Source organism: Lycium ferocissimum, chromosome 4 (genome assembly GCF_029784015.1).
Source record: "Lycium ferocissimum isolate CSIRO_LF1 chromosome 4, AGI_CSIRO_Lferr_CH_V1, whole genome shotgun sequence".
Lineage (NCBI taxonomy): Eukaryota > Viridiplantae > Streptophyta > Magnoliopsida > Solanales > Solanaceae > Lycium > Lycium ferocissimum.
Genome location: NC_081345.1, coordinates 21,827,522 through 21,851,627, shown reverse-complemented (window position 1 = coordinate 21,851,627; position 24,106 = coordinate 21,827,522). Strand labels below are relative to the sequence as shown.

The following is a 24,106-nucleotide window of genomic DNA, read 5'->3' as shown; positions in this document are numbered from 1 at the left end:
GCGCATGGGAACAAATATGGATTCATGTTGTTGTCCCAAAAATGATCTCTCACGCAAAAAATAACCATTATAATCTGGTATTTATATTTTTGCTTACGATCATTATTCTTGCTTGCCTCATCCGCATGCCCCCTGTCACAATCTCAGTCTTCCACCCCCTACCCCCCCCCCCCCCCCCCCCGCCACCCAACCCACACACGGGGTCTTCACCTATATATGCTCACTTCCCTGTTTCAGTTTTGTCACATCCACTTCACACTCAACAAAAAACAAGGAACATATTTCCACATAAATTTTCACTATTCCCTTGTTTAATTTCTAGCCAAAACAAGGAACATCCTTCATCAATGGCTGCTTCTGGATTTGAAGGATTTGAGAAGAGACTTGAGCTACACTTCTCAGGCGATGATCCAGTGATTGACAATGGCGGTCTACGGCTACTAGATTTTAATTCCTTGGAGGAAGTATTACATGCTGTGCAGTGCACCGTAGTGTCAGCTGTTGCAAACCAATATTTCGATTCTTACGTACTATCAGAATCAAGCCTCTTTGTATACCCTACCAAAATAATCATCAAGACATGTGGGACAACACAGTTGTTAAAATCCATCCGTCCATTCATCCACTTTGCATCTCAAATAGGACTTATCATAACAGAGTGTAGGTACACTCGAGGAAATTATATTTTCCCTAAAGCCCAACCGTATCCACATACAAGTTTTAAGGAAGAAGTTATTTACGTACAAGACCAATTGCCTAATCATCTTTGTTACAAAAAGGCTTCTGTTATGCCTTCTAAATTTACTTCACATGCATGGCATGTTTTTACTGCTTGTGATAAGTTTTATCCAATACCAATTCTTAGTGATACGTTCACGGTGGAAATTTGTATGACGGATCTTGACCGGGTACTTGCCCGAAAGTTTTTTAAAAATTCAGACAACAACAACAATATACCTAGGTGACGAATTAAAGAGTGCCAAGAATCACGATGGAGGTAACCGGTATTGGAGAAATCAATCCGAATGCTTTGATTTGTGAATTTGCATTTGATCCTTGTGGATACTCTATGAATGGGATTGATGGAGATCGTTACTCTACGATTCATGTAACGCCGGAAGATGATTTTAGTTACGCGAGTTATGAGTGTGTGGGGTCCATTGACGATTGTGATGACATTGTTGGAATTTTGAAGAGGGTGGTTAAGGTTTTCCGACCAGGGACGATGTCGGTGTCGACAACGTGTTCGGGCAGTAACAGAGAGATTTGGACCAGAATTGTTAAAGCCGTCGAGCCACTAGGGATGAAAAGGCGGAGTTGCACGATCGATGAATTTCCAGCTGCCGGAACTGTGGTGTTTCAAACTTTTACGTCAATAAAAAAATAGGTGAATTGTAATGTTGAATACATCGTTTAAATTCTGAATTCGTCTCTACTAACATGCTATAATCTCACGGTGCATGGTGTACGCGGGAAAAAGTTTGAAAAAGTATATGGCGGAAGTATTAAAGAATTACTAAATATGGCATGTGTTGATACATTATGATAATGCATACCCCACTTATGTTTTGTCACGCACTCACGCCTAGGGAGAATTTTGTAACCTTCTCTTTCGTACGATCTGGATTTAAACTGTTGCTTAACCTTTAAATTTTTTAGCATTGAATCATTATATTTCTAAAGTTATGGATTCATATCTACTATTTATTGTAAATTTAGTAAATTTTTACATATAAATTTGTACACCGCATTAAAAATTTGGGGTTCAATTGAACCCCAAATTATAATGCTACATCCGCTTCTGCTTCTACTATAGTTTATTTCTCTAGTAAAGTCTTAACACTTTTTCTTTTGCCATAGTTTAAAAATAGAGAGTAGACGTACGTATTGATCACGTAATAATACAAATATAAAATGCATGGGGCTCCCTTCTTGTGCTTTCCCATGCCTAAGCGTGCTTCTAATGACACGAACAGTAAGTACTTAGCTATATAGGATTACGTCAAGACATTCATCATCTTCATGCGTGGGTCAAATGCGTGGTACTTTCATTTCTCAATGTCATGGGTGGCTTTACCGCCGTACCCAGTGACCAGCGGTCGCACCCCATGGCCCCGGCGAGGTGTCATGGACGACCTGTGGTCTCGGTCGCACGCAAGTGACAAGAACGCCTATGCTAATGTCGCCCCATCGTTTGCTCGTGACCATGCCCGCGGCCGGCCGGTGCCAAAGCGCCGTCGTGGCCGGCAGCTTAAACCCCTCAACGCCGCGCTGCCGATCGACGCCCGTGCGCCCGTGCCGGGTAGCCCGCGCGCGGTGCTCGGCCGTCGACGCCCCGGTCGCCCCGGCGGCTAGCGCCCCCCGCGCGCGGCAGTGCCGCCCCGGCGCGGCGCACGACGCCGCACCCACGCGAGCCCGACCGTGCCCGCACCCCGGTGCGCACGGCAGTGCCATGATCCGAAGTTGCTGTAATGGACCTGCTCTAGTTTAGGTCACTTTTGATGTAAATATAGAGTAGTTTATTCTCTAGCTTTTTTATGTCTACTCCTGTAACTTGGGTTTTTATTTTTAAAGCATTATTAGGGGGGATATAGTTGGTGAAATAAAAAAGCATTCAAATTTTACGCAAAGGTGTTCTCTCCCATCGAACACCCCGGCTCTCTTGTAATCAATTCTCTTTGTTAATACAAGCAAGCATTTTCGTTTTCAATTCTCTCATTGCAAATTGTTGACGACACGGTTTTCCTACACGGTATTGACGATCTAGTCGAGCGTGTGGGGACCTCGGGTTGGCGGATAGTGATCACACGGAAGTCGGATTACTTAGCCTTACGTCGCCTTCTAAACATCTCGAGAAGGCGCCGCGTAACGGTTGGTATCGAGCCAAGTTTGGATTGGCTAGCAAACGAAGGAAAAAGTTTTGACGGGTTTTGTCACCAGCCATGGTGAAGACTCAAGGGGAACTCATTGCGGACCTCCAAAGCATTTGTCGAGGGGCCCGAGACGGTACCGAATGATGCGGCCCTGGCACCGAGGGCCAGTATGGATGAAAGGATGGATGACCTGGACCGTAAGACAACGAAGGCCAGCAACGACATCGTGCACATGAATCGTAATTTTGAGGGAACACGACAGACTGTGGAGTTGTTGCGACAAGGAAGGGTTGAGAATGCAGCTAACATAGCTGCAATGCAACAAACTATTGATCAGTTGACGGGCCAGCTTAATATCTTTCAAGCGGCCCTAAATGGAGTGCTCAGGAGGAAACCGAGGGGCGGGGGCGGGAAATCATGCGCCTATGCCCCAGAAAATCAAGATACCGGAGCCAATGGCCTACCACGGTGCTCGAAATGTCAAGGAAGTTGAAAATTTCATTTTTGACGTTGAATAATACTTTGAGGCCGTGGGGGAGTTGGAGGAACCAAAAAAGGTAGCAACTGCTACCATGTATTTGCAAGGCGATGCTAAGCTTTGGTGGCGGGTAAAGTTTGAAGCCATCAGGGCAGGGGAAGAGAATCGACGACGGGAGGAACTAAGGCGGCTATCCGCTTGCAATTCTTTCCGAAAAAATGTCGAGTACAATGCGCGCGAGGCTCGTGAGCCGCGCCGGACCAAGTCGATTCGGGGGATTATGTACGTGAGTACTCCACACTCGAGGGCGAGTATTCGAGACATAAGTGAGAAAGACAAGCTTTTCACGTTCATTGAAGGACTGAAGCCTTATGCCCGCGCAGAACTGCAAAGGCAACGGGTGGACACAGTGACAAGGGCCATACAAGCTGCTGAGTGCCTTGTCGACTATTAGGTAGAGCCTCGAAAAGACAAGCCACAACAGCCTCCTCGAGAAGGGAATATAAGAGGAGGCCAACACAACAACTATAACAACAACGGGGTGGTCCTAGTAGAAAGGGGGAGACCGAGGTCCAACCATTTCTAGGACTTCCTCGTCCGACGATGCGAGTGTCGCGTCTCCAACAAAAAAACCATGGGGAGCGCCCTACGTTCCGAAGGGCGGATGTTTCGAGTGCGGTGGACCGCATATGAGGGTTGATTGTCCTCAGGTTAGAAAGTTGAATGCTGCCCAGCAGAATCAGGCAGAGGAGGAGATCTAAGAAATAGAGGAAATTGAGGAACCCATGGGTGCCTTCACTCAATTTCTCAATTCCATATGCCAGGAGGAGGGCGAGTTTAGTGCCAGTGTTCGAAAGAAGAAAGATCCTACTCCTGCTGCCACAAAGAAGGCCCCAAAGGAGAAACTCCAACGCTATGTTAGCAAAAGCAAGACTTTGATGTTCGTTGATATGCGAGTAAATGGTAAGCCCGTTAGGGCCGTGGGACACAGCGCTTGCACCAATAACTATCTAGCTTCCACTGAGGTGGAGTATTTTGGTCTCGTTGTGGAGAAAGGCCGGGGTCGTGTCAAGGCAATCAACTCTCCAGCCATGCCGGTTGGGGGAGCGTCAAAGGGAGTGCCGTTCAAGTTGAGTTCTCTAGAAGGCAAGATGAATATGTCCATTGTCATCATGGACGATTTCAAGCTGATACTGGGATTGGAATTTATGAGGGAAAATTATGTCATCCCGTTTCCATTTGCGGATGCACTGTTGGTGTTGGGAATAAATGGGGCTAAGACTTGCCTCATCCTTGCACTACCAGGAAAGATAAAGGACGGGAACATCTCAGCATTTCAACTGAACAAGGGAGTCAAGAGACAAGAATACACGTTTTTGGCTACCTTGTGTATTGAGGATATTGAGCGTTCTTCTGGCCCTATGCCTACGGCCGTGAAGAAGCTCTTGAAGGAGTTCGAAGACGTGATGCCACAGGAGCTGCCAAAGCGCTTGCCGCCAAGGAGGAATGTGGATCATGAGATCGAGCTGGTGCCGGGTGCGAAGCCACCTGCTCGTGCACCTTACAGAATGTCACAACCCGAGCTCACCGAGCTTCGGAGGCAATTGACGGAAATGTTGGACTCAGGGATTATAGTGCCATCAAAATCTCCTTATGGTTCACCAGTGTTGTTCCAAAAAAAGCATAATGGTACCTAAGGCTCGTTGTTTGATTATCGAGCCCTAAATAAGATCACGAGTGAAAAACAAGTACCCTATCCGTGATGGCGGATACATTTTGACCGGTTGGGTGAGCGCAACTGTTTACAAAGATTGATCTTAAGACGGGGTATTGGCAAGTGAGGATTGCCGAGGGTGATGAACGAGAAAATGACTGCGTGACACAATATGGGTCGTTTGACTTCTTGGTCGTGCCATTTGGACGAATGCTCCTGCCCGTTTTGCACTTTGATGAACCGGAGTATTTTAATGAATATATCGACGAATTTGTGGTGGTCTACCGGATGACATTGTAATTTATAGCAAGACAGCTACGGGAACATCTTGGGCACCGCGGAAGGTGTTGACTCGGCTAAGGGAGCATGAATTGTATGTGAAGGCGCCTAAGTACTCCTTTGCCCGAGGTTGATTGACTTTCTTGGTCACGTCATTGAAGAGGGCGGATCCAAGATCGTGCTTTAAAAATTGACGATTAACGGGACGGCCGCCGCCCAAGGATACTGTGAACCATGGCTCGAGGTCGTTCCTTGGTTTGTGCAATTTCTATTGCCGATTTCGTGAAAGGTTACTCGGCCATTTCTTTGTGCGTAGCCAGCGCTTTTGAAGAAAGTCACGTCGTGGGATTGGTCTCCCAGGCGCTAGGAGGCCTTTGATTTGCTGAAGAGGGCTATATCTAGTAGCCCAGTCTTGGCCCTTCCTGATTTGGTTAGGCCTTTTGAAGTACAGATTGATGCCTCAGACTTCGTCTTGGGTGGGGTGTTGTTGCAAGATGGGCACCCGGTTACTTATGAGAGCCGGAAACTAAAGGATACGGCGTCGCTATCTTTGCCCGTAAAGAAAGAGCTATTGGCTATCGTCCATTGTCTACGCCTTTGGAGGCACTACTTGTTGGGGACCCCGTTCGTTGTGAAGACGGACAACACGGCTGTCAGTCATTTTATGACCCCGACGGGCGGAACGGGCGACGAAGCCGATGGCAGGAACTTCTCGCAGAGTTCAATTTTAACTTGGAGTACAAAAGCGGGAAGACCAACCAGGTTGCTGATGCGCTGAGTCGAAGGGCTGACTTAGCGTCGGTGTGTTTACTCGCCGCCCTTAGGGGAAGCGAAGTTTCCACCCCGATAAAAGATCTGATAAGGGAGTGGCTCCCTAAAGACCCTGCTGCTCAACATTTGATTAGCCTCGCAGAGCAGGGAAAAACTCGCCAGTTTTATATGGAAGATGGGTTTCTCAGAGTCAAAGGGAACCGTCTTTATGTGCCTAAGGGAGGCGACTTGCGGGTGACCCTTCTGAAGGAATGCCACGATACTGCGGCAGGTCATCCGGGAGAGGAAAGGACTATGGCGTTGCTACGTCGTGCATATTATTGGCCCCAGATGGCAGATGATGTTGCTCAGTATGTGAGGACTTGCTTAGTGTGTTAGAAAGACAAGTGTCACACCCTAATTTCCGATAGGGCGTGATGGGCACCCGACCCTTACCTAGGGCCGAGCGAACCCGCTGACTTCGTAATACACATAACCATACTGGGCCCGCAAATCATGTCAAAATGCATAAGGAAAAATTTTCAAAGAACAACATACTTTTCGTCTTTTTCAAATCAAATAAAATCCGTAGTCATAACGAATCTGTAACATAATGCATAATAATACACCGGCTTACATAGCCGCTTACAAAACTGACATATTACATACATGACCCTGTCTGCAAAGTCTCTAACATAACCCAGATACCATAACATAAATGCTCGGACTCGGCAACACTCCGAGAGAAAATGGGAACTCGTCGATCCAAATGGAACATCATACGCTAATATCTTCTACTCATCCGAATACACCTGCGTGGCACGAAACGCAGCCCCCGAAGAAAGGAGGTCAGTACGACATATGTACTGAGTATGCAAAGCATGAAATACAGACAACAAGGTCATAACCAAAGTAAGGGGTACGGAAAGTGAGCATAATAACCAGAATACCAAAGTGCTCGCATCTGAAACACAACCCGTACATCAGAGGTACAGAAAACAAATATAATGATCAGAATGCCAAAATGCTCACTCACAAAAATACAAATCATGCATATCGATGTCATGTAGCATATCCCGCCCACGTAACGGACCGAGTGACATAAGCGAAAAATCATCATATACATACCGTAACACATCATAACATCATAGCTTATCATATGAGATAACATTAACCGATGTGGGATTGGCCTAAACCAATGTGGGATTGGCCTAAACCAATGTGGAATTTTGCCTCATCATTGGGTTTGCCCCACCATTGGGTTTGCCCCACCACCGGCTCCGATTCCAACTGATCATATTCCAGAATCCATACATATAACATATCAGACTTCGTATCACATCATATTTCAAAATACACATCATACATATATACACAGTACCCGGCCGAAAGGGGCTCGGCGTACCAGACACATCATAGCACCATAATATATACACGGTTCCCGGCCAAAAAGGGGCTCGGCGGACCGGACACATCATACTCCGGAAAACACATCATTTACAAACCGAGAAACCATATGCACATAAATCCTCACTACTGACTCAACAGAATGATCAAAAAAGCCCTCATTTAAAAGCCAAAATAGTAGTCAAATCAAGTTTCCTCCGAACGTCACTCGGGAACAGATCAAATAGAACTTTGGAAATCATAGTTACGTATCAAAATCATATGTATAAAAATCCTCATTTCAGACTCAACAGATAAATATATAACCATACTCGGGGGTCGGAAAAATAGCCATATTAATTTCTTTCAAAAAGTCGTCAGAACTATACAAGAAAAGTCGCGGGACCCACGGACGAGCGTCAACCCAATCCGGGCCCGCCTATGAAAGTTAAAGTCATTACTCGTCATGAAATCATTTGCGAAGATATCAAAGCGATCCGAGCCTTTTCTTGAAAGTTACGGTCGTTCGTAGTTTCGGAATCGTTTAGGAACAAAACTCTTTTGCAAACACAACTTTTATGCAACTTTTGAAAACCAATCATATAAAGACATATAAACCATAGCTTAACCATATAAGGATGCCAACATCAAGAAGCAAATAAGCATCGTAAACATGCTCGGACTTTAAGAATAGAATTACCCCCAAGGCTCGTAACGTATCATAGCTTAGCCATATCTAAGACATGCCAAAAGAAGGAAAGGTAGGCCTTACATACCTTGATTGCTTCCTAAGCTAATCCAAACTCAAGTCTCGGCTTCTCAAAATCTACAACATGTCATTAGACACCAAACATTAGTCATAGGCACCTCGGAATCCCATTTCAAGCTCGCACTTTATTTACAGAAATTTGGGCAGCATTTTCCCTATAAGTACAACAACCCCGACAATTCAACTCGGCCAAATTCATCAACAACAATACCAATAACCATATAAACAACATCAATAACCAATTCCAAACGTATTCTAACATTAGTAATTCTTTTCCATATAATTCGACAACATTCCATTCATTCAATTCGACTACATACGTTCAAACCAACCTCGACGCCCACATATTCAAATACTAATCCGAGATCATTCAAATAAGATTCAAGAATGCTTCCAACAATCCACACAATATTCAAAACAACTCAACCATTATACTACCTTACCCGAAACTTCCAAATGCCATAAGAACAACAACAATACATTTCTTTCTTCCAAATTCATCCACTACTTCAATAATCCACACGTTCACAACATTATTTCCATAGATTCAAGAAACTACATTTAATTCACATTAACTTCCATAAAAAACCACAAACGACTATAACTTCAATTCGAACCATTAAACTTTCATTTGCATCATAGAATCCACAACACAACATCCCAAACATACTAAATAAAATTAGTTCTTCACTCCTACACCACACTACCTATACACGGCCACAACACAACAATTACATCTTCAACTTGAATCATTCAATATCTTCATTCTCATCACATAATCCATGACAACAACAACCAAAATATTAAGTAAAATCAATTCGCCATAACTTACCAAAACAAGTTGACCTACACTGCCAACATCAACATATATAAATTCTCAAATTTTCATCCATTTCTACACACTACAACCACACTCAAACATGCTAAATACAATTAATTCATCATTCCTACACCAAAGCAACATGTACACGGCTACAACTTCCACACCACAATTTCATGAATTTCATTCTTTTCACATATCACAACATGTACAAATCACTTTCACAACACATGAAAGATGGAATCTTACCTTTCTCCACTTCACTTCTTCATTAGGCCAGAGTGTGTTTGGCAAGAAAGAAGAGTTTGCTTGCTCCAACAACTATCCCATGTTGATAAGGACCTTCCACTTAGTGTAAAAGCTAAGAAAATAATTTTTCTTGGTCAATTCTTGAACACCAATTTTCCTTTGTCATGGCCGAACCTCCCCTTTTTTTTCTCCAAGGTTCTACAAAATTCTATATAAAGGGGGATGATTTAGGAAGATGACTTAATGGTCATCTTTTACTACATATATAATTTAGCCATGTGGCCCATGGCCCACACCCCACACATGGCCACATATGGCCATTTTCATGAATTATCAAGTTTCCATAATTTCACTTCTAGCCCTTAATTTTCATGAAATGCTCAACTTTCCATAATTCACTTTTAACCCCAAATTTTCCTTATTCCAAATTTACCCTTAACACTCCATGCCAATGAAAAGATGAACATGCAACTTGTGCACTCTAACAAAGTCGGAAAAAAAAATAACCTTATCCATAACTTGTCGCAACCAACTTAAGATATTCCATCGTACAAAAATACGGGATATAACAACAAGTCCGATCGCTTGACCCAGGCGGGTCTGCTGCAGCCTCTAGCTGTCCCAACGAGGCCTTGGGAAAGTGTCTCACTAGATTTTATCACCGGGCTCGCCTAAGTTCGGATCCGACCACCATTCGGTCATGTGGATCGCTTTTCCAAATATGCTACTTTAATTGCGGCCCCAAATATGCTTCGCCGGAAGAGACGGCTCGACTCTTTCTTGCTCACATTGTTAAATATTGGGGTCCGCCGTGGATATTGTTAGGCGATCGCGATTCTCGCTTCACTAGCAACTTTGGACCCGCTCTTCAAGTGCACGGGTTCCAAGTCGAGCCATAGTTCGAGTTTTCATCCCCAATCTCGACTGGGCCGACGGAACGGTTCAAACGGTACGCCGGAGGACTATCTTCGCACTTTGTGACTAGTTCCCGCAGGAATTGGGGAAGCTCTTTGGATGCTCGGTTGTGTTTCAATGCCCAAAAGAGCTCGAGTACCAACAAGAGCGCTTTTGAAATTGTTACCAGGCAGCAACCACTCCTCCCATATACTGTTGATGCCCCAAATGTGTCTAAATCTCCTAGAGCTGCTAGCTTCTCTAAGGAATGGGAGCAGAACCTAGAGATAGTGCGGAGCTACCTTGAGAAGGCCCAGAAGAGGATGAAGAAACATCGCTCGTAATCGTCGTCGCGGAGTATCAAGTTGGTGACAAAGTGATGGTGAAAATCCTAAAGCGGTACTATTACTTGCGGGGACTAGCGACCTCCGCCCGTTGCAAAATATATCGACCTTGTCCATCAGGAAACGCGGGGGAAGTGGCTTATCGTATTGATATCCCAACTTTGGTGGAAGATCCATCCAGTTTTCCATGTTAGCCTATTGAAACATTTTCAGGAAGACAAGGATGATCCCTCAAGGAGCCAGCTCATAATACCCGATATTCGAGCAAACAAAACATCCGGAAAAAGAAAGTAGGCCATACTTGATGATCGGCGATTCGGCGCATCACGGAAAAGACCGTGAGTTCCGGTGAAATAGATATGATGCGATGCGTCGAGGATAACACACGGGAAAGTGGTGAAAGACTTCTCAAGTGCCTTCCAGATTTGATTGATGATTGCCTTGTGTGCCATGGCTCCGGGATGTCACCAAATCACGCGGGGGAGAATGTCATGGGGATTTACCGCCATGCCCAACGACCCCTTGGTCGCACCCCATGGCCCCCGGTCACGGTGGACGACCCCGTGGTCTCGGTCGCACCAAGCGACAAGAACGCCTATGCTAATGTCACCCCATCGTTTGCTCGTGACCGTGCCCACTGGGGCCCCGGCGCCCCAGCCCCGCCGCCAGCCGCCCTCAACACTCGCCACAATCGCCGTCCCATGCCCCACGCTGTAGCCCGTGCGCAAAGGCCCGACCGTCGCCGCCCCGCCGCGCCCTTCGGCCGTTAGCTCCGCGCGAGCAAGACGATGCCCACGCGCCAGCTTGAGATACCCGCACCCCGGTGCGCACGGCGATCTTTCTTGATCCGAAGTTGTCAGAATGGACCCCGCTCTAGTTTAGGTCACTTTTGATGTAAATATAGAATAGTTTACTTCTGTTCTTGTAGTGTGATTCTCTAGCTTTTTTATGTCTACTCCTCGTAACTTGGGTTTTTATTTTTAAAGCATTATTAGGGGGGATATAGTTGGTGAAATCAAAAAGCATTCAAATCTTACGCAAAGGTGTTCTCTCTCCACCCCAAACTCGCTTGTAATCAATTCTCTCGTTAATACAAGCAAGCATTTTCGTTTTCAATTCTCTCATTGCAAATTGTTGACGATACGGTTTTCCTACACGGCATTGACAATTTAGTCTAGCGTGTAGAGGGAACCTCAGGTTAGCGGATAGTGATCACACGGAAGTCGGATTACTTAGCCTTACGTCGCCCTTCTAAACATCTCAAGAAGGTGCCGCGTAACACTAAGCGTGCTTCTAAAATGACACGAACAGTAAGTACTTAGCTAGGATTACGTCAAGACATTCATCATCTTCATGCGTGGGTCAAATGCGTGGTACTTTCATTTCTCCGTTTTATTTTATGCAGCATTCATTTTACTGGATATGAAGATAAAGAAAAAATTGTCAGATAAACTAAATATATGCTAATTTAAATTACCATTAACAATTAAATACAAAGTGATAATGAAAGTCTCACATGGTACTTCACTATTGTCTCTCCTAATTAAAAATCAAATTTATGATTGGTGAGGTTTCCATAATTCGTCATAACAAGAGTGAAATAGAATAGTTCCTAAGATCAAATAGTTTCTGAATAGGAAAAAGAGTTTAAGTGGTGTGTAGTAATAGTGTATTAACTTTTTACACCATCACATAAATTGACCTACAATAACAATAATTCTTCATATATCATATTTAATTCGCTAACCTTCAACAAAGTAACAATATACTATGACTAATTAATATATTAGCACATAAATAATATTTACATCATCGATATACAAAAAAATTCATATAAAAATATGTTTTTTTTTTTTTTTTGGATTTGGCAAGAGTGACATAAAATCTGGAAAGAGGGAGAACTAAATTACAAGTACAAGGTCAACTGATTAATAAATGCTTCTTTTAATATTGCAAGCTGCTATCTACTATGTTTATATCAGACATGTCAATTTTAATAATGTCAACCGTCATTTTGTAACTATACTATCCATATCGCGCTTATGCGTGATTCGCTGTAGTTTTTTATTTTTTATTACTTAGATGAACTTATAAGCATCTCGCATGCACAAAGAGGTAATAAACTAATATTAATAATTATTTAGAAAAGAGACAAATAATCGAGTTATTAAAGCGAAAATAGGGGCAGGCGAAATGGATTTGGTCTCCATATATGATTCTTAAATAACTTTTATCTAATGAGTTAATTTTTAGAGTTGAAGTAAATTAAATATATATGTTTTTATTATTTTAGTATTAGAGTCAGATTTATTTCAATTCTTGATTTATTCAATATTGTTACTATATTATTTTGTCCGCGTGATGTTACAATTGACCGGTCTAGGCATAATATGATTTTCAACAATTTTCCCCTCATAAGCTACCTTTTAAGGTTAAATTACACCCAAATCCATTTTCTTATCGCAGACTATAAATTGTTTGTTGATCTACACCAATTTGCAATGAACCACTACCAGCTTTTTATCACGATATATAACAATAATTTTGCACTGTCCATTAATCTTGATCCAATTAAAATTGGAATTTCGTCCGTTTTATATTTATCTCCCCCTCCACAAAGACCTAACCCCAAAAATATAACGAAATATTGGCAATCATGTTCTACATTAATTTTAGCATGCAAGAGCACATTCTTAGCTTGTTCTCATATATAAAAAAGCTAGAATGAAACATCGGGCAAGGGAGTGGAAAAAGACTAAGACCATTTGTTTTATCAAGAAAATGGGAATTGGGAGGATTCAGAAAGAAAAAGGATTAAAAAAGGAGTCACTGAACTTATAAAATGAAGAACCTGCTGTCTATTCTGCACTCAAATCCTTAGGCAATATTCTTGATGAGGCTATTGCAAAAGAATGAAACCTAATTATCTTAGTTTGTTGAGTCACTCCATTAGCTTTAAATTTTAATTTAAATAAACACTGAACAGATTAATCATGAATTTTCACCGTGTGTGGGGTATAATTTGGTAAACAAACTTGAGTGTAAAAGTTCTATTTGATAGTAATGTGTGCCATTGTTAAAGATAGTGGGAATTAATTACTTTCACTGGCTAATGAAGAAGAAACTATATACTATTTAATAAGTAATCAATATCTGCTTAACACGTAGTACACTATTACTTACTCTGTGTTGGGTGTGTTATAAAGGAGTTGAGCATGCGTTGAACACAAAAGTGAGCTCTAAATATCACCTTTGTATTTTGAAAGTTGGATTTAATAGTATGTGTGAGGAACTAAGTATACGTGGCGCAATTAGTTGGGTCTTTTTAGCTCAATATGATCCTATTCCAAGAATTTGAAGCACTATTACTACTCATTACTTGCAAACATATGTCGTAATTATTGACAACACAAGATTGCACTTTTTTTTTTCTTCTATTTTGTAAAGCATCTAGACTCTTTTGTCGGCAAATCTTTCACATAAAGTGAATGCGAGAAGATGGAGAAAAAATATATTATATAATTTAGCTTCTTTCAAGAACCTACTTTGGGTAGACATAAAACTCGAGTGTAAAAGATTCTTCCCATTGGCAGATACATAACATAAACCTTTTGACAAATTACATATGAACAACTGTATTTCTTCCGTTAAACTTTACTCCTAGCAGTTGTTAATTTAAGGTTCATGTAATATCTGCAGCTCTAACAGCATCCCTTGTAACTTTTTCACTACAAAAATTGCATATCTTGTGACTAAATGATTGTGCCAAATGTAGCTTTAGAGCTGCGTGTTTCAAAGAGTACATCTTTTCAACATGATCCAAAGTCAAAACCCTCAATTGGAGAAGATGGAAAAGTTGTTTTAGAATGTGCCCTTATCAGGCAGCATCTTAGATTATGCATTAGCTCTTGTTCGGATGCCAGAAAGGCACATAAGACAACAATGGATTTTGGCAGCAGCATGCCCTTATAAAAACAAAACATGCATTTTGTGCTACAAATCGGAACGGGTACAAGCCACACCATACCCCACTCCTTAAGTAGAATAGGTAAAATACAAAAACATTAAAAGTAACAACCTTCTACAATAAAGTCAATCTACTAGCACAGTTCTGTGAGATTTACTACAAAACACACACTAAAAGAACATTACAGATAAAGAAAAGTGAAAGACAAACTGTCACAACACTAGGCCTTTTCTATGTCGGGGATATTTAGATCTTAAACTGGCTATCCAACACGATAGGTTGCTTTTGATTGGAGCTGCAAGGAATAGATTACTAACGCATGTCGAGATATACAGATCAACAGAGAGATGGGAGATGATGTATCCTGCTCTCCTTTTGGTCCTTCGACTCATTTTCCACTTCTCTACAAGAACTTCATTTATATTTATGTAGCTTGTTATCACCGTGGCTACTCCAGCAGCGGTAATACCAGGGCAATAGACCATGTGACAAGTTTCAAGGTACAATTCTTCACAAGATAACTTAAACCTATAGTTGTTATTTGCAGACAGTGTGACAGCACAATATCCCTCAGAATGGGATATCCCCTAAATCCTGCCGAAATTCGATAGGTAATAAGTGTCCAGTGCTAAATGAAAGACTAAAACATAATTCTTTGCTCCTTCAAGAATCTTTTAAAAAGGAAGCAATATGTGCACGTGTGTTATATATGGTACTTATTTATAATGATTCTAATCCCCTTATTAACTGCAGGTAGTCGTAAGGAAATAACAAATTTAAGCTTACACCAATTGAGTAGTTTTAATGTAACTTAAGTTGTCACCTAATCACCTTAAATCAATTTATGTAATTGCTTAATGAACTTAGATGTGTTAAACATACCCCAAAGGCTTTGACAATGCAATGTTTTGTCCCACTATAGAAGAGCAAGTACAAGTTGACACACCTGGAGAACACTCACATCCAAGTAACTGGGTTCAGGGCATCCCCTTGCTATGGCTATTATTCTAGCATCCCTAATTTGGTGGCAGCCACTAACCTTAAAATGATGCAAAGAGCAACCTTCACCAATAGCCACAAGTGCTTCAACCCCTACTCTGGTAATTAAACAGAAGTTAATAACTTATTAAAGCCACTAAAGCGGTAGTTAAGTAGCAAGCTTCAGATTAAAAAGCAGTTCAAACTATCTGCCATGGAAGATATAACAGGTCAACATTACGCAATAAAAGAAAAGTTTCTAAAGCAAGGAACCAATTAGATAAAATTTGCTGAACCTTACCATATAGAATATTTTTCACTGGACGCAGGGACAGGAAGCAATAAAGAAGCAGATGAACATTGAGCCTAGACAATCTTCATCTTCAAAGGGACAAGTGGCCTCTTGCAGCACCAGAGCGCCAAAAGGAGCACAAATCTAAAAGAGCATTCAAGTATAAATCTACAGGACAACAGAAGAAGAAAGTAGTGCAAGAAAGGAAGAGGCTGTCTGACAGTTTTATCAGCATGAAACTTGATGATGAGAAACAAATTAAAAATAAGGTGACATTAGTTGAGAACGAGAAATCTCATACCTATCTCAGAATCGAGGACTGAGGTCTGTAAGAAATTTACAGTTCTCAACAACAGCTATAATTCTCTTATTTCCAACCTATCAAATCAGATGAAACGAGCAGTATTTTCAAATAAAACAATTGAGTTTTCGGCATAAAGTGCAAAGAATACAGCAAAAGCCAGATTTCACCAATAAAAGAAATTACATCATTTAGGGACAATTAAAAGCTGCCTAAAGCAAAAATTGCTTTTCACATGGAATACGCCTCTTCAAGAAACCCCATTCAACAGCTAAAGTGGTTCTCCAAAACAAATTTATAACAAGAAGCCTGCCTAAAAGATTCACCATCTGATGGGCAATTACAAGCAGTAAAAAATTTGAATGACATCATTAACCCAAAAATTATCAGGGGTAGATGTCAGGTTAAACTCCAAGTCAGAGTTTCATTTTTTGATTTGTAACTCTCAACTCAAAATTACGTACTATTTTAAATTCATTAAGCAGTATGCTAATGTTCAAAAGCAGTGAAATGCTTGAAAGAACATTACCGGGTAAAACTTCCCATCATAAAGAAAAAGAAAACATCAAGAACTAGTTGAAACCAACAAAAGATCTATAGAGGCAACAGAGACATCCACTAAGAAAAATCTGAATCTGATATCTTCAGAAAAATCTGAATCTGATATCTTCATATTACCCATTTCTCAGTCTTTCTCCGTACAACTATTTCTACGTTCTTCATCATTACTACTACCTTCCTCCTTTTAGTCTTTGTGTGTGTATCACGAAGAACTGTTTCTAAGCTCTGCATAATATTACTACTTTCTTCTTCTTTTACTTTCTTTGGGAGGGGGCAGGGTTGGGGTTTTTCTCTCTCTGATTCAACTGTTTCTTATTTCATCTGAAAGGGAATTAAGAAACAGAAGCCTGGTTTGCTACTTCCAACCCAAAAATGTTTAATGCACAAGTCAGCACCTATTTCCAGTTACTCTGCCCAGTTATCTTCTTTATCTTCTACTCAGAAATCATGTCTTGCACCTAGTAATTATGAAATCACCTTCCACTTAAAAAAGAAAAAAAAAACTCTTTTTGATAAAGTAAATCAATGCGGGAAAACCTCCTATACAAGCCTTGTACCAAAGCATGGAGAACCTACACTATAATATGGTTTTCTACAAATGTTACCCAACAGTAGAGTTCTCTAGTCGCTTAAGGATTCCTTAAAAAAGAGAGAGAGACGAGGAAAAAAACATTCCCCAAAAAAATAATTCTAGTAAGTTATGATGTTGTGATTGATTGGAAAGAAGTAATATAGGGGGAAAGAAGATGGTAACTGTAGCCTCCCATGGACTACTCATGTCTCTTGGATGCTGTGGTAATAACCTAAAGAGAGGAGCAGATAACAGTGATGTGTCCAGTTAATCAAAGTAGTTATAAGGTCAAAATTGAGCTGTTGCAAGTTTGTCATTCTAGAAGAAGATAATGGCACAGAAAATAATCAAATATGTTAAGAGGGAATAAAATAGCAAGGGAGTCATCCTGAGAACAAAGCTCGCACAGATAAACAAGAATTGCATCTTTAATTTATGGGAGGAAGGGAGTAGGGGCTTGCTGATATGACTTTGAATAGGATTGAACCTCCACTCCAAGCCACAGGTAACTTTTTCCTTTTTTCCGGAGTATGTTTTGATAACTGTATCATACACTCCATCCATTGGACACAAAAAAGAGAAAAAACGAAAACATTATATTTGAACAGGAAAATAACGGTCTCAGCACATTTTAAAAAAAGAAAAAGAAAAACATTACTCAGTCAATTATACCACTTTTGTGAAGGCTGGTGCTCATCAACAGTTTATTAGACACATTGCCTACATATGTGGTGTGACTGTTTCCAATTAGGATGAAGCTGAGAAAAAGGTTAGATAAATTAGAAAGGACGAGGTTAACAAAGAAAGAAAGGTATTCAATTTGATTAGCTCGGACAATGTAATCAAGGACACAAAAAAGGGGTCATTTGTGCATAAGAAATCTGAGGCTGCAAAACAAAAATTTACTGATGAAACGGCTGTGGGGGTATTCATAAGAGGACAAGAAATTGTGGAGGTATTTAGGAGAGGAAGAAGTCTTGTGGAGGGATGGATAAGGAGAGTGGAATGAATAAACAGATGGAGCACCTCAATGTAACTTGTCATGTGTAATGTGTATGGAAGCACATAAGAGGTCAATGCCAAAAGTTTTCATAAAGCATCAGGTTTAAGGTATAGAATAAATGAATAATTTCCTTCGGAATAGTAAATGGATAGGGAATACTCCACTTAAGGAGCGATTGCCAAACTTCTTCCAGATAGTGCAAGACACTGAAGCAAGACTGTCATTATTTCACAGACACAGAACGGCAAGTAAGTATGAGAAGAAAGCTAAATGATTGGGAAATTTAAAGGCTGAACAATTTTCTTCTGTTATTGCAGGAATGCCAAGGAAGAAGGACGATACAACTAGTGTCTTTTGGACACCAGACAGCAAAGATATATTTTTCTGTTAAATCTTGTTGCGGGGACTTAAAGGCAGGAATCAAACATAGCTTGAGATGACCTTGGAAACAGATTTCACATGTTCCCCTCAGGGTGGATTGACTTGTGTGGCAGCACATGAGGCTGGTTAAAACTAAAGATAAACTTGTGCAACAGGTGCTACATTTGAGAGAAAGAGATGGAAAACAACTGTTACATTTTTCTATACTGCAATAATACGTCTGCTACTATGGTAATGTTTTATTAAGCTGAAGTGGGCAACGCGAGGAACTTTTAGGGAGATTCTATTTTTTCTGAGAATTTTAACATTGTATTCATCAGCATTAAGGAAATGCTGGGCACCATATTTACAATACAGAAAGGTGAAAAAACTTTCTTCTTACAAATGCTAGAAGGATGCTAAAAACTCTAGTATCCTCTACATAATTTTAGTTACACCAAAAATACAAAGACCACATACAAGTCATCTTAATTCTCTGTATAAAGCTGCGCTGTCTTCAAAACACTTTGCATTGCTCTCTCTCTCTCTTGTACAGTCCACCATATACAAGCTGGGATAGATTTCCACCACTTCTTCTGCCTTCCCCCCACATTGCTCCAGCATTTCACAGCTCCAAGTGTAGACAATGGCATGACCCGTTTCAGGCCAGTCATAAGCAAAAAAATCTGCTGACCTCCTTTCTACTATCTCCTGACATAGGAAGCATCTTGAGCTTAACCGAGTTCCCCTTCTTTGCAGATTTTCATGAGTTAAAAATGCTTTTCTGACCACCAAGCAGGAGAAACATATCATTTTAAAAGGAGCTTTGATTCTCCAAATGTTCGTCCAAGGCCAGCATGTATTTTGTTGCTCAGTAGATTTTAATATGTTGTATGCTGATTTAACTATGTAGATCTTCTTACCATTATCATTCCAAATCATGAAATCATTCAACAATCTCCAAAAGGAAAGGGCTTCCAGGAAGTTTCCACTCAGTTGGAATGGAAGAGGCATCAGTAGGAAGCAGAGAAGGGCATGAACTATAAATCCAGCATGCATTTGGTGGACAATATGGAAGGAAAGGAAGGCCTCAAATATAAATGTACATTAAAAAAGCTCACTTCTTTTTTTATTGTTTTCCCAGCCGGTGTTCGGTACCTGCATTTTTTTATTTTTATTTTCAAATTGACAAACAGCAAGTACCAACGCCTTGCAGAGCATCTGAAACATTGACACATTGTAGCTTTAGAACCTTCAAGTGAGGGCTCCTTGGGCGACAGTAAGTACAACTTTGTCATGAATAAACTCCGAGTCTAGAAACATTACCAGTTTCAAAAATAAACTCCGAGTCTAGTGACAAGGAATCTAACTATCTACAATGAGATCCCCTCAGCAGTTTCTCTCATAAATCTAAGTACTCCCTCTGTTTCATTTTATGTGTCTTAGTTTGACTGGACACAAAGTTTAACAAAAGTAAAGAAGACTTCTTAAAATCTTGTGGTCTTAAACTAAAAGTGTATAAAATGTTTAAATGTTCTTAAACATGTCATGTTACATGTTGGAGTTAAAGAGTTACTAAATATAAAAAAAATGACATAGGAAAGTAAGACACATATATCGAAAATGATGGATTAAATCAATACAGATTGAGGACGCGAAATTCACCACACTACGCGCAGGGGCATAGCCTCTTCGTATGCTGATGCGATCCATCACAAGACAACATATTTACTTGCGACGTATACAAACACGCTCCAGGATTCAAATCTCTTGGTGCATCATCAACAACTTCAGCAGGTTGATCAGCTCCAACACTCGACAAACATCCACCTTTACAACTCAAATACTTATGCATCATTTCACACTGATTAAGCAACATAAATTTATTCGGAACACACGATAAACCACTCGATTTACACACCGAATCGCACGATTCACCTTGTTTCCCAATCACAATATTAATACCAGCTAATCTCACTTCAGTTTGTACACTAGATGAAGTGTTAGATGTTGGTATAGAAAAACAATGATGAAATTCACTTAAATATGCGTTTTCATGTACCACACTTTCTGAATTATGTCGACATCTACCCTTACAAAAATCGAAAAGTGTCGAATAAGTCCCTGATGTTGTAGGTTTAGCTATTTTAACCCTTAGAGCTAGATGTTTTTGTGTTCTAGATGGATTTAAACAACAAGAAACACAAAATTCATATGAATTGCAACATTGTGAGATTAGATTGCAACCGTTACATGAAAATTGATCTTGTTTGCCACGACAACAGCGAGAAATTGGATCGATGGACAGGGCATCGCAAACTTGACCTATATCATCAGCGATTAAGTATCTTCCTTGAACTGTAGTTTTACAGGTATGTTTGTGTTGAAGACTTGAATCTTTTCTGATTGAGGAAACTGGAGATGAAAATTGAAAAATGAAGAATAGAAATAGGGAGAAAGAGGATGCTATCAATTTGATGTGATTGATAACATATGGAGATTTTGACATTTTCGTGTGGAAAATTGAAGAATGAAGAATAGAAATATCGTCTTCCAAGTTCTGTCTAGTCGGGTTGCGTTAAGAAGCCCGCAGAAATGAAGAAATTGCACGTTTTGCTCTTCAAATGGGCCAATGTTTAAGTTTTGGCTTTTAACAATAGGCAAAAGTTTAAGACAGAGCCTTCCTGATGGCAGAATTTGCCTTAATCCAAACCTTGCCTAGGTAAAAGTTTGCCTTTTTTTTTTTTTTTTTAATATTCGGCTGTAATTTTATTTTAAAAAAATAGGTTTTAAAGGCTAATTTTTGCTCGAATAGGTCTAATTTTGCTATAAAATTCTATCTTGCGAAATTCTTTTTCTTATTTGACTGAATCGTGGTTCGAACCAAGAATCTCGAGGTATTTTAAGCGAAGGACAAAAATTAAAGTCTACCCCCGAATAAAGCCAATTGTGCAAATTGTCCAACAAAAATAGGGAATAGGGACATAAGTGCCAATGACCCGCAGAAATAGATGGTGTTATCGAATTGGGAGAATGACGTATACATACGTAAGAATAGGACATACTTTTCAGTTTACAAAATATAACAATAGATTTCTTATAAAAAATTTCGCTCAAGGATTAAAATTTTCGCTCAAAATTTTGTTTATGAAATGTGTATATTTAACTCAAGACTTTAAAATTTCGCTCAATTTTTTATGTATGAAAACTGCCTGAAAATTGTATGAAATATGTACTTCTCGTTCAAGGCTTAAAAATTTTGCTCAAATTTTGTGTATGAAATGTGTATATCTCGCTCAAAGCTTAGAATTCTCACATTGTCCGTGTATCATTCAAGGCTTAGAATTTTGGTCACAATTTCGGATATGAGAACTGTATAAAATCGATATGAAATATGTATATAACTGTATAATTTTTGTATAAAGTTCATGTTAGGTTTTTCGAAATTTAATACAACTACAACAACATGATATACAACTTTCGTACAATATTCATACAAATTTAATACAAATAATACAACATATAAAACTTAAAATACAATTTTCATACAACCCATGTCCAATTATCATACAACTTTAATACAATTTGACCGTAACTTCGAACTTCAACAAACTAGGACTGAAATTTAGTCCAAAAGTAGCTCAAATCTAACGCAAATAGCCTCAAATTCTAGATTCGAACTCCCCTCAACGTTCTGGTTCTTTTGACATATAACCCACTCGAAACGAAGTACATTGTTATCGATTTTTAGAATTTGAGCTTCGAACTCTTTTAATGGCTGACAATGGAATTTTGAGACAAAGGCTTTGTGATTCATGATGTTCTAGATTTCGGTACTTAGGTATAGTGAAGACTCCAAAATTTAACAGGTTTTTGGCTAATTCTTCGTTTTCTTGTTGTAGCGAATATTTTCTCAATTTCACCAACAAAATAGAGCTTCGAATAAAATCTACCTAAGTTACTCAGTAAAGAAGTTAAATTCTTTCCACTATTTCTTACTTTTTATTTTTCGTTCATACGTATCTTTCTTTCCCTAGTTGCTTTCCCCCTATGTCTGCCTCTCCAATTGATATCGGGTTATATATACATACAAAAGGAGGGCAAAGGCCCAAGCAAGAAAAGCATCATTGAAGGTTTGGTCTGTTAAAGAGGTTGAAAAACTTTCAATACGAAGAAAAAAGTGTGGAATCGGCAAAACAGGGCAAAGTGCACAAACAATTCCAAGTTCGGATTTTTTTCGTATAATCTGCTATATTTTGTAAAATATCGTTATGTTTTGTAAATAAGAAAAAATATTTATATATATAGTAATAAAGAGTCTTAACTAGGTACCCTATGTAATTTTTCCTATTGAATTTACCTCTTAATATGGTGTTCTTGAATTTTATCACATTCTAATCTCAGTTTTACTATGAAACCAAGTCCAAGCTACAATACAAATTCGAAATCAAAATTTACTTACCATTTAAACTGTAATTGAAAATTAATTATTTTTAAGATAAAAATAAATACCCTAGCTACAACAACAACATGCCCAGTATATTTCCAAAAATGGGGTCTAGGGAGGGTAAAGTATACGCAGACCATATGCAGACCATATGCTTACCTCGAGTAGATGGTAGATGGTAGATGGAGAGGCTCTTTCTGAAAGACCACCGCCTCAAATGACACGTAACAAAGAAGTTAAAAAATAAAATATGGAATTAAAAAGATATAGTAAGACATAGCCAACAACAGAGAAAGCAACATAATGTCCAGAGCAAAATAAAGCGATAACCGAAGCACAAGAAACAAACTATAGTAGTAGAAATCCAAAGTCAGAAACTACGTGAATAATGCTAATTCTATCTATCCACCCAGCACATCCCACGGGAGAGTGAGAAAACGCTTAACTACCTTCTACCCTGATCCGCGACTTTCATATCTTCCTATCTAAGGTCAAGTCCTTGGTAAGCTGAAACATAAATACCCTAGCTACAACAACAACAACAAGAAGCCCAGTAGAATCCCACAATGTGGGGTCTGGGGAGGGTAGAGTGTACGCAGACCTAACCCCCACCTTAAAAGGTAGGGTGGCTGTTTCCGAAAGACCCTCGGCTCAAGATATAAATATCCTAGCTAAAATTCGAAAAAAATTAATATAATATTTTGGAGTTTGAAAATTTTACAAGTGAAACTCCAGCACATTTTGGTAGAGTTCGAAGTCCAGCATCTTTCTGTAGAGTTTTGGAAGGGGAAGGGCGGCCGTCGCACAAAGTGGCGTACGCGTTCGCAGTGTGTTCGGGCGCCGCATTCCAGCAGTGTGATGTAGACGAGATCTGCCCTAACGCAAAGACATTAGTGATCTACTTCACGGCTCGAACATGTGACCGTCACACGAAAACAACTTTTCATAGAGTCTTGAACTGCCATAATTCAAACTCCAACATCTTATTATGGTGCTTGAAATGTGACAATTCAAAACTCCAAGAAAAAATTACTAAATTTTGAACTACTTAAATCTCAGTGTCTTTAATA

General features: G+C 39.9%; 1 protein-coding gene and 2 pseudogenes across 1 annotated transcript; 1 reads left to right on the top strand and 2 right to left on the bottom strand.

The window, feature by feature from the left end:
* The first annotated feature begins 346 nt into the window (after positions 1-346).
* On the top strand, positions 347-1,603 carry LOC132054461 (S-adenosylmethionine decarboxylase proenzyme 4-like; annotated as a pseudogene).
* Positions 1,604-14,711: 13,108 nt separating this feature from the next.
* LOC132051824 (F-box/LRR-repeat protein 4-like) overlaps positions 14,712-24,106 on the bottom strand; it is a 19,901-nt pseudogene continuing 10,506 nt past the window's right edge.
* Positions 20,053-21,216, bottom strand: LOC132051823 (uncharacterized). Its single transcript, XM_059443054.1, has one exon. It carries the CDS (start codon positions 21,096-21,098, stop codon positions 20,259-20,261), a length of 840 nt encoding a protein of 279 aa, XP_059299037.1. The 5' UTR covers positions 21,099-21,216; the 3' UTR covers positions 20,053-20,258.